Source organism: Argopecten irradians, chromosome 12, assembly GCF_041381155.1.
Source record: "Argopecten irradians isolate NY chromosome 12, Ai_NY, whole genome shotgun sequence".
Classification (NCBI taxonomy): domain Eukaryota; kingdom Metazoa; phylum Mollusca; class Bivalvia; order Pectinida; family Pectinidae; genus Argopecten; species Argopecten irradians.
The window spans coordinates 33,757,855-33,773,705 of record NC_091145.1 but is presented as its reverse complement, the minus strand read 5'-3'; the positions used below and the strand labels follow the sequence as shown (position 1 = coordinate 33,773,705).

At 35.2% G+C, this 15,851-nt stretch overlaps 1 protein-coding gene across 1 annotated transcript in view; it reads right to left on the bottom strand.

Moving 5' to 3' along the window:
- The window catches only part of LOC138304693 (proton myo-inositol cotransporter-like), a 61,321-nt gene extending 54,455 nt beyond the window's left edge, over nucleotides 1-6,866 (bottom strand). The window contains exon 1 of the mRNA XM_069244898.1: nucleotides 5,927-6,866. Within this exon, the coding sequence (XP_069100999.1) occupies nucleotides 5,927-6,368 (442 nt within the window). The 5' untranslated portion in view covers nucleotides 6,369-6,866. The remainder of the gene's footprint in view (nucleotides 1-5,926) is intronic.
- Between the last annotated feature and the right edge of the window lie 8,985 nt (nucleotides 6,867-15,851).

The following is a 15,851-nucleotide window of genomic DNA, read 5'->3' as shown; positions in this document are numbered from 1 at the left end:
GTAAATCAACTAGGAATTTTATAACATATCTTGGTAATATTAACTAGTCTCAATAATTTTAAGATTTTTTTTCTTTATGCAAAGGACTAGAAGTCTGCTGTCTGATCCAATTTTTTTCGATATTTTAAGATTTGTATTTCAGAAACATGTGTATAAGTCAATATAGGTATTGTGGCTTTGGTAGCAACACAGAGAAACATTCGGGTACAACAAGGACATAATCCTGTTGCGTGGAGATCATTGACTGGCGTCGAATTAGGAAAACCATGTGTTTCGTCTATAGAAACAAATTTTAGCATATTAGAAAAGTGCATGCTTGAGGAAACAAGAGTATCTCGGAGCAAGGAAATTTCATTTTTATCAAACATGAATTGATTAGTTCACTCTGTTTATAATTGTATTCACAGGAGCGAACATCCACTAAGTAAGAGCGAGATGTAAAGTTTGGTGAGAAACATATTGATTTTTAGTGAAATCTGTTAAAAAGCATTGTCAGTTTGATGAAGAAACACGGAAATCACATTGAAAGTGGACAATATTTTCTAAAAATTTAAATCGTTGATCGATGTGTTACTCAATTCTATAAAACCTCCAATACGTTTGACCCTTGGATCTTGAAATATTATTTATTGTTTAACGGAAAGGATGAAATTGATGAAAACCGACTCACTCCGAGTAACAAGGAAGTTAATCCACCATATAGTCCAGACCCTGCCTATCTATCACTTAGACTAAGTTTGTGGAGTTATTGAAGGTAACCAGGATTTACCGTAATCGTCTTGCTCCTGATGTTGAGTTGATAAAGATATAGGCGATGTCCAACAAGGAAAATGACATTTTACAGGGTTAAAAAATCAATAACTTTTTTTCCAATGGCTTGAGCATCATCAGAAATAATTTCTAAGAAGTAAACCCATTGATACCTTATGTATGTAACAAATTGGATTATTTTGTCGTTGTAAGATTCTCGCATCATCATACAACGAAGATCAGAATGTGAGCTAAGAAGTATAAAAGACTATAACTTCCGCCATGTGAATTCCACTGAAAGTGTAGCTAAATTGTTCTACTCTTCTATGGCCTTTTTAAATGAGCCTATAAACTTATGGATCAGGGCCATTATAAAAGGCTGATAGATCGGCAGAATCAGCCGGAATATACATTAATGGAATTCTCATGGCGTCTGTTTGATGGCAGTTATATGGCAGAGGAGAGCAGATTTTAAAATGTGTGGACGCCATGAACAGATTCTAACTGTCACCGGACAGACGGATCAGGCCCGATTTCTCGAAACAAACTTCAGTCAAAAAGCGACTTAAAACATACAATTTCATATAAGTTACATAAGGAGAAAAAATGAAGTTTTGACTTAACTCTGATTTTTTTTTCGATAAATCGGGACAAGATGGACTACAACTTTCCTTAGGTTTTAAAGATAAATAGTAACTTATATATAAATAAATAAAAGAAATAATCTTGCACAATTCCGAAAATAGGTTACTAGACTAAATTCCATTATAATACTAAAAGTACATATTCTAAGTGCCACCTACATGTCGTTAAGAACATGGAAACTAGTGTTAATTAGATAAGACCCGTACTTAACCAGATTATATCCCTATCAGTGGCGAATGGCTGCGTGCTATGGGTATAATTACGTATCGTTAGTCCTATATGATTAGGCCTAGAATACCCTCATTTGGAGATTTACATAGGATATTGTCCCTATGATTAATGTATATTGGCGGAAATAAGTTCCTTATTTTAGAAAGGCTACATACTTATATTTATGTATATTTCCCCCAGTGTCATGACATCTACGACGTCTCCTTCTCGTTTGTTATGGATTAACTACATACTGTTGACGGACTTATGTACAGGGCGTCCCATCTGTCGCCCTCGTGTCTGGTGTCACAATAAACAGGCGATCTATCATAGGACTACCGGTATTATTATTGTGGTCGTACGAACAGACAGACCTGTAACGTAGTCTCTGATTACAAAAACAGGATTATTGCAACCTCTTCTTTATGCTGACTCTACTTCCTAGACACCCACTAAGCGTTTTGTAAACTCTACGTCTGTCAGTCGACTTTTGGCCTTTGCTAGGTATTTGATTCAAGAAGAAGACATCACTTGTGTGTTCCCAAAAGGGACCATTTGCGTTACGATTAGATGAACGTCTGAGTAACCGAGTTATCTACATGGGACGAATTTATCAGTTCTCTCGTAACAGACAATACAAGGAAGATCAGAGGTCCGTTATAATGTAAAGAGTTCCTTCTGAAAACAAAACCAATCCTTAGGAAATACATTATGTTCTTCTCAAAACTGAACAGATTTCTGATAAATACAGTGCAAAAAATGGCGACCATCTTATACAAAACTAAGCAAATCAAAATGGCTTCCAGAATGCTTAGTGGTGTCGAACTTTCAGAAGTGAAATATTCATTGTGTTCGGATTTCTTGTAAAACACACACATTCAAGTATTATAATTATGGGCTGGGAACAATAATATTGAATTAGAGGACTCTTACATGACAGACAGAAAAGTACGAAAGCTCACTGAACAGGCGAACACGTTATAATCACACAGTTTTTGTGAAGCAATTGACACGACATTGAACCTTAACAATTCACCTTATCGTACAGAAACAAACCTGATACGGAAGAAAATAGGAAAAAAAGTATATTGTGTTTTATTCTTTGTAGTAGTTAATGGTGTATATTGACTGAGAGAAATGATTTGCGGTCTCTTGCAATTTTCTATATCATGGTCAAAAATGATACGTGTTCTGTTTGCGGTAGTAATTATTGGTGTATATTCAGTCAATGTCGATGTTGTGTGGGCATCTGGGATTTTATTTTCGTCTCATTGTATGAAATCTTTTTCTATTTTATTTGCGGTAGTAATTATTGGTCTATATTTAGCTAGTGTAGTGATGTTTGGATACTTCTGTATTACTCGACAAAGGTAATGGATCTAGGTGTATATAGTACTTCAGGGAAAACCAATTACCCTTATAGAGTCTCCATATTTTACACGCCACTGGAATTGATTATTTTAACAACAAAAAAGTAAACATGTGAGTAAAAACTGCTAGGAACATACGAGACAGTCAATATGTCTGCATCATTCTATAGAAGAAATTGACTGCGTTCTTGTAATTAAGAAAAGGAGATTTTAACTGGTGTGCACGAGGCTTGCTGTGTGTTTGATAGCCAAATGTTAATCGAGGGTTGAGATATCCCTGTCCACTTTATAAACCCATGTTTGGTCAAATTTCTGTCATACGTGAAAGAAAATGATGAAATTTCAGTAACGTTAAGCATTTCATCACATTATCAAATAAACGTCGTTATGCGTCAAGGGTGATGGCATCATCCGTTACGCCGCATGTATTAATTAATGACGGCACCTAGTTGTCCAGCACTTGTTAGTTTAAGTTGGCTTTTACCTAGCAACCACGGGATAATCTTGTGAAGTATGGGATAAAAATCTATGTTTCATTGATGAACTTACAAATTATCGAAGAATGCATTTACTAGGACAAGGGATCATTGCAATTTTGTTCAGCTAAAATAATGTGCGTGACTACGGTCGGACTGACTTGGGCCAACGGAGGAAATAGAATAGTGTGGCAAACGTGGAGAGTGTAGATTAAAAGAAGAATCGAATACGTCGGACGGATATCATCACAGAAATTGTTATATAGGCATAGGGGATAATGTAGGATTGGAAAGAGGAAGAAGAAAGGCGGGTATTTGTTCAGGATCATAAATGTACTTCACTGAGAAAAGAATGTTTTATGTCATAAGATTGCCAGTTGATTTGTTCGAGCTATTTCTTCTAATATTCATTTTCAAGAGCAATTTGAAATTAAACTAAGATGTCATTTCTTGTTATAAAGGATTGCAAGTAAAATACTTTGATAACAATACCTTGAATTGAACTTGTCTTTACATACATACTCATGAACAAACGCGTGCCTTTGTGCATAACATTCCGACGATTCGCCGAATGAGTTCTTGTATAGCAAAATGTTTAAATTATAAGTTTGAGTTACGTCTTTTTTACAAAAGAAGCAACTATGTTTGGAATCTATCAAATGTAAAATGAAATAAATTATATTCACATCCTAATATCAATGATGTTCAAACATCAAGGACAAAAATTCTACTAATTATAATGCATGGATATTTCGATTTTTTTTGTTTCAGTTTATAAGTTTAAAATAGAATTAAGGAATATTTCTCTAAGGCATACCTTCTGCATTAATCTTTAAGTCATGAGTACAAATTATGTCGTACATTTCGTCCAAATTACATTGTAACTTGCGCACTGATTAAAAAGTATGTTTTTAAAAATAAGTTTTGTCTGGTCATATTCTTGGAATCTACATCCCAATTCGTCAGATTACATTCCGGAGGCTCGCATTATCTTCATGTATTGACCAATGATCCTCATCTACTATTGGTGAGAGATGAGAACATTTAGAGCACGACAACTGATACCTCTTTTATTTGATACTAACACACGGAAATACGGTTAAAATGTAATTAATTTCTCTGTTACATTGACATAGTAACTTGTCGAATGTTAGCTGAATGTTGGACCATTCATGTATTGTTTAATCATTATTGAACTGGTAAACGCGTCATATCTCATCTCGTCTCTAACCAACACCAGTACGCCTACATATACTGCTAATTTGGCAAAGCAATTGCTGAGTTGGCTGTAATTGTTTAAAGTACTTTTGACACACTACTGATATTTAAGGACGATGCGGAATGACACCCACACGAATAAGAGACACTAGAACAACATTGTGTAGAGAGGAACTTTGTATCAACACTGTTTTTTTTTTCTATTATTAACATTTCAATACTTACAACGATTCTAGGAATTAAAAACTAATTGAAATAGTAAACTTAGGCAAGTATTTTTTTTTTATTTCTTATATGATATGAAATGATATTTCACTATTTATGACAATTCTAGAAATGGAAAACTATTGGAAATAGTAGTGGAAAGAGGACGTATTCACATGCTAGGAAAAACTAGCTTACAGGTGGCGGATTAAACAGTGGTAGCAGTTACAGACCGATACCTGATACCTGACATTGTACCTGATCTGCCAGTCGTGACAATAGATAGGGTGCTAAATGATGCGATAATTACGTCAATCCCTAACTAGAGTTACTACACGTCATAATCACGTTACGTAATGCCAATGGGCGGTAACTTTAGTTATATAACATAGTACAACACAAAAACGTAGCTGTTAATATCTATGAGAACTTTATTTAGATGCTATGTGCAGGTTTCAACACCCATAATAAGATAATGATTTTCTGAACACAGATAAATTGTAACGCGATACCTTTACATATTCTCATTTATGTGTTTAACAAGCAACAAATGGTCTTTGAATTTTGAAGAAAAAAAAAGCATTTTTTGACGTATTGCCTAGTAAGTTATTTCATCTTCTTATGCTACCTCTGGCCCTGAAGGAAGCACATTATAAGTCTTATCATGGAAGGGTTAATGATAATCATGTTCACGTCCGGAATCGAACCCTGATCGATTAAGGAGGAGCGTTCGAATGAATCATAGGAATATGCAATCTCAAGAGAAGTCTGACAGATGCGAAATGTGTAACAAATTAAGAGACCCTCCCTGTGACGGAAACGTAGGAACACCTTGTGTTCAGGTGTATGCCGCATTCATGTTCAAGTTCAAATTTTATTCAAACTTTGGGCCATTGACCCAAAAGTACATGACACTTAAAGACAAGGTTAAGAAAATTAGACTTGGGTATGATGGCACTAATACCTATTAACGAAAACGCAATGCATCACGAACAGCAAACATATAACGATTCCAGTGACTTGTATAATACAGAGAATTATTTAGTTACTTACCTATACCTGCCCCCACGATGATCCTGCCCGTCAGTAAGAGGTACTTATCCCCGGCTATAGCCATACAGACGGCCCCAGCAGTAAACACTATACTCGCCACCATGATGACGGGCCGTCGTCCAAGACGGTCATTTAAACACCCTCCTACTAACGCAAAAACGGCGGCAGCGGCCACAGTGACGCTCACTATAAGTTCCTGCCAGACTGACGACAGATTAAACTCATTCCGGAGCAGTATCATCGCCCCGGATATCACCCCGGTATCATACCCGAATAGAAATCCTCCCAAGGCCGAGAAAAATGTCAACACATAAACAAATGTTGGCGTTTTCGGTTTAGAAACAATACTGTCAAGTTTGAGTTCGTGCCTTTCTTCTTCTGGTTCCTCATACAGGGAACAGGGCCGGCCCCCATTGGTACTCCCGTTAGATTTGAAACTCATGCTTTCTTTGTAGTAACGCACCTGGCGAGCGTGTCAACCCTGATGCTACATCCTCTGCCTGTCCCCCTGATAGCGAGTGTACTCTGCTTGCTGTGATTGTCTCGTCAGGGGGGACAATCTGATCGATACCAACATTTGCAATCCACAAGTGACTGGATTCCCCGTTGTACACAGCTTTGTGATCGACCGCTATCGACGGTATCAATCGAGCCTGGAGAAAACCATTTTGTTTGGTCCAAACTCACTGGTGACGTCACCAAAGATAATAATGGTTGTTAATGAATGAAGGGTTGGTCCGTACCAAAACGGCGGACGAAAAAGTGCCTCATTAGCTGTCATGATAGAACAACGATATATCGACCAATCAAGCAGACCAAACCTTGCTTATGCTACATTAGAATACGCAACACACCTGCCTTTGAAGTGTTGAATTGTTGGCTACTTTTACTAAACAATGCACTACTGTTTTAGTACTCCGATTACACGCCGCCATCTGTAGGCGTGACTAAGTATATCCCCGTTGTGTAGTAGTACGAGTGTATCTGTGTTGATTACAAACAGCAGGTAAACTGATTGACTTAATATGTGATGATGAACGGATCTGTATCTCAAGCATGAAGCTTTCATGTGTAACACGTTTATTGACGCGATCCATTCGTATTTGATACACTATGCGGGTGAAATGTATCTACCTGTATTGACATTGTTCTCTATACTATATTATGTACTCTGTAATCCGCAGGATTGTGAATGAAGCTTATAGACTGAAAGGCATACAACATGAGAGGAAAACTCTTCTTCATTTAATTAAAACATGCAGACATACGAACTGTATGTATATTTTATTCAGAAGTTTTGAACTGGAAATCAATAAGTAGTGTGTTTAATGGTTACAACATATAATATTGATTTTAATCCAAAATTTAATGAAAGCTGATGGGAAGGAAGTAGTAACAAAAAGTTTTTTCCATATATTGAAAAAGGGGATGAACCCATATCAACAAATGAAATTACTCTGAATTTAGGGATTGTCTCACCACATGAAACAAGGTCAATTACTTAATCATCAATACGGAGGAAACCAATAGAATTACATCACTCCATTATTTCCTCCTAAACGCAAGCGCAAAAGTTCTTTTTCAGATTTTTTTTTCAGGTACTTGAAATATGGTGTAAGCAACATTTGTTTTTTAGGCGGTAAAATTAGTTTAAAATTATATTACATTGGAGTTTAAAATTTCTTATGCAATAAGAAGAAAACGGAGAGCGTGTTAATAAGCTGTAAAGCTAAAACAAGAGTTGATATTTAATTCCTGTTGTGTTTGATCAGATACGCTCCAATTTAGATGGTCTTGTCGTATCACTGAAAGGGAAATTCCTAGTGAGCTTAAGTGAAGAATTTTATTTCCCCTACTTTTATGACATTACCCGCTGGGCTTTAAGGGCACATGTCTCTACAAATCTGTCTGGACACTTAAGTTGGGTTTTCCAAACCTTTAGAACAAAAATAGAATCGATAAATGGCATCACTAATACAGAACACACTATTTAAAATGTGTCACCATGGTCTCATAGCTTTGGAATTCTCCCTGGGGGAAAATCAGAGACCATAGTTTCCGCTTTAATTTATCTCCTACGAATGTATAAATATGCTAGGCTTTAACATGTTGTTTTCATAAACACAGATCTAAATTAACGTCTGAATCAGTTCCCCGGAGATAATTACAGCTTTGTTGGGATTCTGACGAATATATTTACGTCACCAAATCGGTGCGAGCAGATTTTGCATCCACCTAAAACCTCCGTGATGAAGAGAGAGTGTCAAATGAACGATATGCCGACACTGATTTACATCAGAAAGTGATCTGTTCAGTTATTTTCAGACGAGAAAACAAAACGGGAAAGGAACTGAAGGGAGGGATATAGACTAAAATCGGTATCGATAATACAGTAATCGTTATGGATGAGGCTAGTAACACTAACACCTACAGATACTGGCTAAGACTCTGTTCAGGGTCTTGTTTTCAAAGGAAATAAACTATTCTCACAGAAGGGTCAAATCGATTAAAGGATGGAACCTTCATTTAATTGCCAATATAAACGAGGTTGAAATGTCACCACTGACGTTTAAAGAGAGGCAGGACATCGCAGGCAACATATCTTAACAAAGGTGATCATATATTGTTTTCGTATGATTTATTCTACGAAAATAATTGAAAGTAACAAATATTTATTGCTATTGTTACTGTAGTGTAGATATTTAAATTACAAGTTAAGAATATTTTAATTGTTCTGAATTCGTCGGTGTTGCAATATATTCATGTTAAAATATATCAAAACTTTGCATTTTTTTATTTGTGGAAGGTTCTATTGAGAGCGCAATCTCTCTTGTCTTGAATTCTTTCATACATGTACTTCCGTTGCGCAAAAGTCTCGCGTGTCGACCAGATATTTTTTATACACTGCGATCTTCTTCAATCTGTACTGACGTTTTAGTGCCATCTCTATTATAAATGCAAATTAGGAGATTTCCATAACTGACTGGTGCTCCTAATGAAGTAAGACAACTGATGATTCTAGGATCAATTATCATTGTTCTTGTTCACTGTCTGGAAAACAATAGCTCTGGCTCATCGAGACACGTCTGCAGTAGACATGACCGTAAAGGGGCTCACACAGGTTCCTTGGTCAGCTTTGTCTTTAAAAGCTTTGACCATCCCCGGCTATTCCAATTACCGTCAGACTGAATTAGCCTTAGGTTTCATCACATTATCCCACGGATTTAGACTCGTACCATTAGCTTGTAGAAGACCTATTTCAATCGACAACAGTTTAAATGAAATGTAGTTCCCCTTGAATGTATTTGTATCGTGTCAAATGATAGCATGATAATTCTTATAATAAACCGAATAGAATAGGTATTACCGTAGGTTTGAAATGTATGGCTTTTTTGCCTTGTTTGCTTTATTTGATTAAGTTTTCAGCTTCCTTACGATAGGCTCGTAAAGCTGAGAACGGTGGACGACAACTCCTCTACTTCAACAGGAATGGACATTGTCAAATAAAGCCAGCGTTTCCCCTAATTAGCCGGCAGCTTCAGTTCGTTAGGTTTCACCTTGTCTGTTTCGGGTTGGTGAGCTTGATGGGTAGCCAACACATGCCAAAACATAAGATAGATCTTCATGTGTTATATCTAGAGGGACCCTAACTTTAAAATGTATGAGTTTCATGTAAAATGACAAAATGTATGTTAAACTGTTAAAGTTGTCATAAGAAACTTCTATTGAACTAATTCCATTAAACTCTCCGACGTTTTCCTTCCTGCTCATGAAAGGTTTGCAACGTTATGAAATCTAGGTCAATCTTCAGAATATTTTCTATTGCATTAAATCGACAGCTAGATAATTCCGAAATCAGATTCCTGCCTTATGAAGTCAAACAAATTTTATGTGTTTCCCCTAAAAACTAATCATGTAAAACATTTTAATGCGATATTTTCGTGAGTAAATGAAGAAAAATCATTGACCGACTGACAAGCAGTCGAACTGCGGTGATGTTTGATTATTGAAACCTTTTTTTGTGTTTTCTTCTAAATAGTGATATTCTGAATATCGATTCTTTTTTATTTCGATAGCTGTATATGCCACTGTAAATGTACTATATAACATGAATTTTGTTGTGTATACGTATTTGTAATAGCTGTATATGCCACTGTAAATGTACTATATAACATGAATTTTGTTGTGTATACGTATTTGTAATAGCTGTATATGCCACTGTAAATGTACTATATAACATGAATTTTGTTGTGTATACGTATTTGTAATAGCTGTATATGCCACTGTAAATGTACTATATAACATGAATTTTGTTGTGTATACGTATTTGTAATAGCTGTATATGCCACTGTAAATGTACTATATAACATGAATTTTGTTGTGTATACGTATTTGTAATAGCTGTATATGCCACTGTAAATGTACTATATATAACATGAATTTTGTTGTGTATACGTATTTGTAATAGCTGTATATGCCACTGTAAATGTACTATATAACATGAATTTTGTTGTGTATACGTATTTGTATAGCTGTATATGCCACTGTAAATGTACTATATAACATGAATTTTGTTGTGTATACGTATTTGTAATAGCTGTATATGCCACTGTAAATGTACTATATAACATGAATTTTGTTGTGTATACGTATTTGTAATAGCTGTATATGCCTGTTATATGACATTTGTAAATATACCATGTAACATGATTTTGTTGTGTTTTTATAGCTTAAGTCGTTCATATGGTTGCAACAGTATTACAAAGTATACTAAAAATAGTAAATTATGCTTTATATTATGAATTTTTATCATTAATCTGGCGAACCACGAATAATTCTACCCACGGATTTTATGTTATACGAGATGTATGTAGATCCCCCTATGTAGATCCCCCTATAATCATAAATAAAACAATTAAACTGCTCACCTGTTACATTAGGTCTGTGTCTGACGGGCTTTCCACTTGAATGATTTCCACCTTACCAAATATTGTAATTTTTGGCGATGATTCTGTTTCCTATTACCCTCTTTATATTACGTAAACACATAATTGAAATCCTGAAGGTACGTAATTAAGGATAATTTAAAATATTCCATATCTTCTGTTGCTTTTCATCCTATTCAATGGACTCACTATCATACACACAAAACATATTGTCTGAAACCGTTAAGGAGAAATAATCAAATCACTTCGAGAAGTTAGAGGAACCGAACCGAGCGCTCTGGAAGGAAAGTGTGGTTGTAATGGATCAACTCCTCGCGACTTATGACATAGGACAAGAATTCGAAACAATAGGGATCACTTATAAATTCATAATACAAAAAGAAGCACTTATACAATCGAGATAATGGTGTCAGTAAAACACAACATTTACAATCGAGATAGTGGTGACTATAGAACACAACTTTTATAATCGAGATAATGGTGTCAGTAAAACACAACATTTACAATCGAGGTAATGGTGTCTATAGAACACAACATTTACAATCGAGATAATGGTGTCTATAGAACACAACATTTATAATTGAGATAATTGTGTCGATCGAACACAACATTTACAATCGAGGTAATGGTGTCGATAGAACACAACATTTACAATCGAGATAAGGGTGACTGTAAAACACAACATTTACAATCGAGGTAATGGTGTCTATAGAACACAACATTTATAATTGAGATAATTGTGTCGATCGAACACAACATTTACAATCGAGGTAATGGTGTCGATAGAACACAACATTTACAATCGAGATAAGGGTGACTGTAGAACACAACATTTACAATCGAGATAATGGTGTCAGTAAAACATAACATTTACAATCGAGATAATGGTGTCGTAAAACACAACATTTACAATCGAGAACAATGGTCAAAAAACATTTACAATCGAGATAATGGTGTTAAGAACACACATTTATAATCGAGTAATGGTGTTTCAGTAAACACAACATTTACAATCGAGATAATGGTGTCTATAGAACACAACATTTATAATCGAGATAATGGTGTCAAGTAAAACACAACATTTATAATGAGACAATGGTGTGGATAGAACACAACATTTAAATTGAGATAATGGTATCGATAGAACACAACATTTACAATCGAGATAATGGTGTCATAAACACAAATTATAGATATGGTGTCATAAACACACATTTACAATCGAGATAATGGTGTCAGTAAAACACAACATTTACAATCGAGATAATGGTGTCAGTAAAACACAACATTTACAATCGAGATAATGGTGTCAGTAAAACACAACATTTACAATCGAGATAATGGTGTCAGTAAAACACAACATTTACAATCGAGATAATGGTGTCATAGAACACAACATTTACAATCGAGATAATGGTGTCGATAGAACACAACATTTACAATCGAGATAATGGTGTCTATAGAACACAACATTTACAATCGAGATAATGGTGTCTATAAAACACAACATTTACAATCGAGATAATGGTGTCAGTATAAACACAACATTTATAATCGAGATAATGGTGTCAGTAGAACACAGCATTTACAATCGAGATAATGGTTGTCGATAGAACACAACATTTACAATCGAGATAATGGTGTCAGTAGAACACAACATTTACAATCGAGATAATGGTGTCAGTAAAACACAACATTTACAATCGAGATAATGGTGTCGATAGAACACAACATTTACAATCGAGATAATGGTGTCAGTAAAACACAACATTTACAATCGAGATAATGGTGTCAGTAAAACACAACATTTACAATCGAGATAATGGTGTCAGTAAAACACAACATTTACAATCGAGATAATGGTGTCGATAGAACACAACATTTACAATCGAGATAATGGTGTCGATAGAACACAACATTTACAATCGAGATAATGGTGTCAGTAAAACACAACATTTACAATCGAGATAATGGTGTTCCTAGAACACAGCATTTACAATCGAGATAATGGTGTCTATAGAACACAAACATTTACAATCGAGATAATGGTGTCAGTTAAAACAAACAACATTTCGATCTCAATCGAGATAATGGGGTCGATAGAACACAACATTTAAATCGAGATAATGGGTCATATAGAACACAACATTTACAATCGAGATAATGGGTGTCATAAGACACAACATTTACAATCGAGCATAATGGATGGTTCAGTAAAACACAACATTTACAATCGAGATAATGGTGTCCATAGAAACAACATTTACAATCGAGATAATGGTGTCAGTATAAACACAACATTTACAATCGAGATAATGGTGTCAGTAAAACACAACATTTACAATCGAGATAATGGTGTCATAGAAACACAACATTTACAATCGAGATAATGGTGTCGATAGAACACAACATTTACAATCGAGATAATGGTGTCTAAAAACACACATTTAATCGAGTTAATGGTCTAAACACAACATTTACAATCGAGATAATGGGTCGATAGAACACAACATTTACAATCGAGATAATGGTGTCGAGTAAAAGAACACAACATTTACAATCGAGATAATGAACGGGGTCGATAGAACACAACATTTTACAATCGAGTAATGGTGTCTATAGAACACAACATTTATAATCGAGGTTAATGGTGTCTATAGAACACAACATTTACAATCGAGGTAATGGTGTCGATAGAGACACAACATTTACAATCGAGATAAGGGTGTCTGTAGAACACAACATTTACAATCGAGATAATGGTGTCGATAGAACACAACATTTACAATCGAGGCAATGGTTTTTCGTAGAACACAACATTTACAATCGAGAAAATGTAGACTTTAGAACACAACATTTATAATCGAGATAATGGTGTCAGTAAAACACAACATTTACAATCGAGATAATGGTGTCCCTAAACGCACAGCATTTACAATCGAGATAATGTTGTCTATAGAACACAACATTTACAATCGAGATAATGGTGTCAGTAAAACACAACATTTATAATCGAGACAATATTGTCGGTAGAACAGAGCATTTACAATCGAGGTAATGGTGTCAGTAAAACACAACATTTACAATCGAGATAATGGTGGCAGTAAAACACAACATTTAAATCGAGATAATGGTGTCGAGTAAAACACAACATTTACAATCGAGATAATGGTGTCAGTAAACCACTGCATTTAAATCGAGATAATGGTGTCAGTAAAACACAACATTTACAATCGAGATAATGGTGGCAGTAAAACACAACATTTAAATCGAGATAATGGTGTCAGTAAAACACAACATTTACAATCGAGATAATGGTGTCAGTAAAACACACATTTAAATCGAGATAATGGTGTCAGTATAAACACAACATTTACAATCGAGATAATGGTGTCCATAGAACACAACATTTACAATCGAGATAATGGTGTCCATAGAACACAACATTTACAATCGAGATAATGGGGTCGATAGAACACAACATTTACAATCGAGATAATGGGGTCGATAGAACACAACATTTACAATCGAGATAATGGGGTCGATAGAACACAACATTTACAATCGAGATAATGGTGTCGATAGAACACAACATTTACAATCGAGATAATGGTGTCGATAGAACACAGCATTTACAATCGAGATAATGGTGACTATAGAACACAACATTTACAATCGAGATACTGGTGTCCCTAGAGAACAGCATTTACAATCGAGGTAATGGTGTCGGTAGAACATTTCAACGGTATAATCCAAGAAAATCCCGATAAAAGGAGAAATGAACGGACTGTAAAATCAATTAGGATGTCAAATGCGTAGTAAGGCGAATAGAAGATTATCATATCTTGGGAAATAGTTACGATTTGTGAATTAAAAATATCATGTTTATCATTCAGTAGTGATGATATTTTATGCTGATTAGCAAGTCCATCATATTTTACAACTCTTCATTTCATAACTATCTTTATTTCCACGAACTGTTATATTCCATTTAAAAGGGAAATGCTATGGTGACTGTAAATTACACTTTGATGTACACGATAACCAATGTTTAGGTAGCTAGGTTGTAGACATATCATCTCTTTGTTTGTTTTCATACCGCAAACGAACCGACAATAATTTATGTATTTGAAAACAAATATATTTCTGATGAACTGGTCATAGAGTATTTGGTTTCTAAGCAAACCTTCCAGTCTAGCAGAAATTAAGTTTTGCGTGTTCAAACAGCCGCACCTGAAAATTGACACGACTAGCACGTGCCAGTGCCAGAGTAGCTTTGTTTGGCTAAAATTCCGATATTAAATCCCGACTTTACCAAGGAAATTCGATATTACGTCTAGAAAAGGTGACTTTTGGCTGGCCTGTTTTTCCACATGGTATCATCAAGCCCATATTTAACGCCTACAGAGTTGCTCGCATCCCGGAAATCAATCCCAATATCCACCAATCCTGGCCACCGGAAGGTCAGCCATACACAGGAGAGTGAGGGCCATCAATGTACTACATCCAAATACGGTACTCTGGCGTGGGTGACTGTATCATTCATCTGAAAACCCGTGTCGCAATGTCTGACTAAGATAGGACTACTTTAATAAGTGTTGGCATTGTTTCTTACTATAATATAATTATATCCTGTCTAATATCACGGTTGTTTCTCTTGTTTCAGCTCGATCATGTCTTACTTAGTTCATTGTCTTTATTTGATGTTTCGATCCAGTCTTCTAATTGATGATGTGATTTAATATTTCTCTACGTTCAGTTGTTATCATATTTACATTTAGTCTCTGTAGTTCTAATTACGTCACACACTATATTGTATGTCACTTTAATTACCCTAACTATACCTGTGTACCATACCACACGTTTCTGTGTCTCAGTTGATATAGATGTGTACTACTATAGTGACAAAGTAACAGATAACAGTATGATATACGATATCGTATCTATGTCTTCTCTATAAAATATGTCAGACTACAATA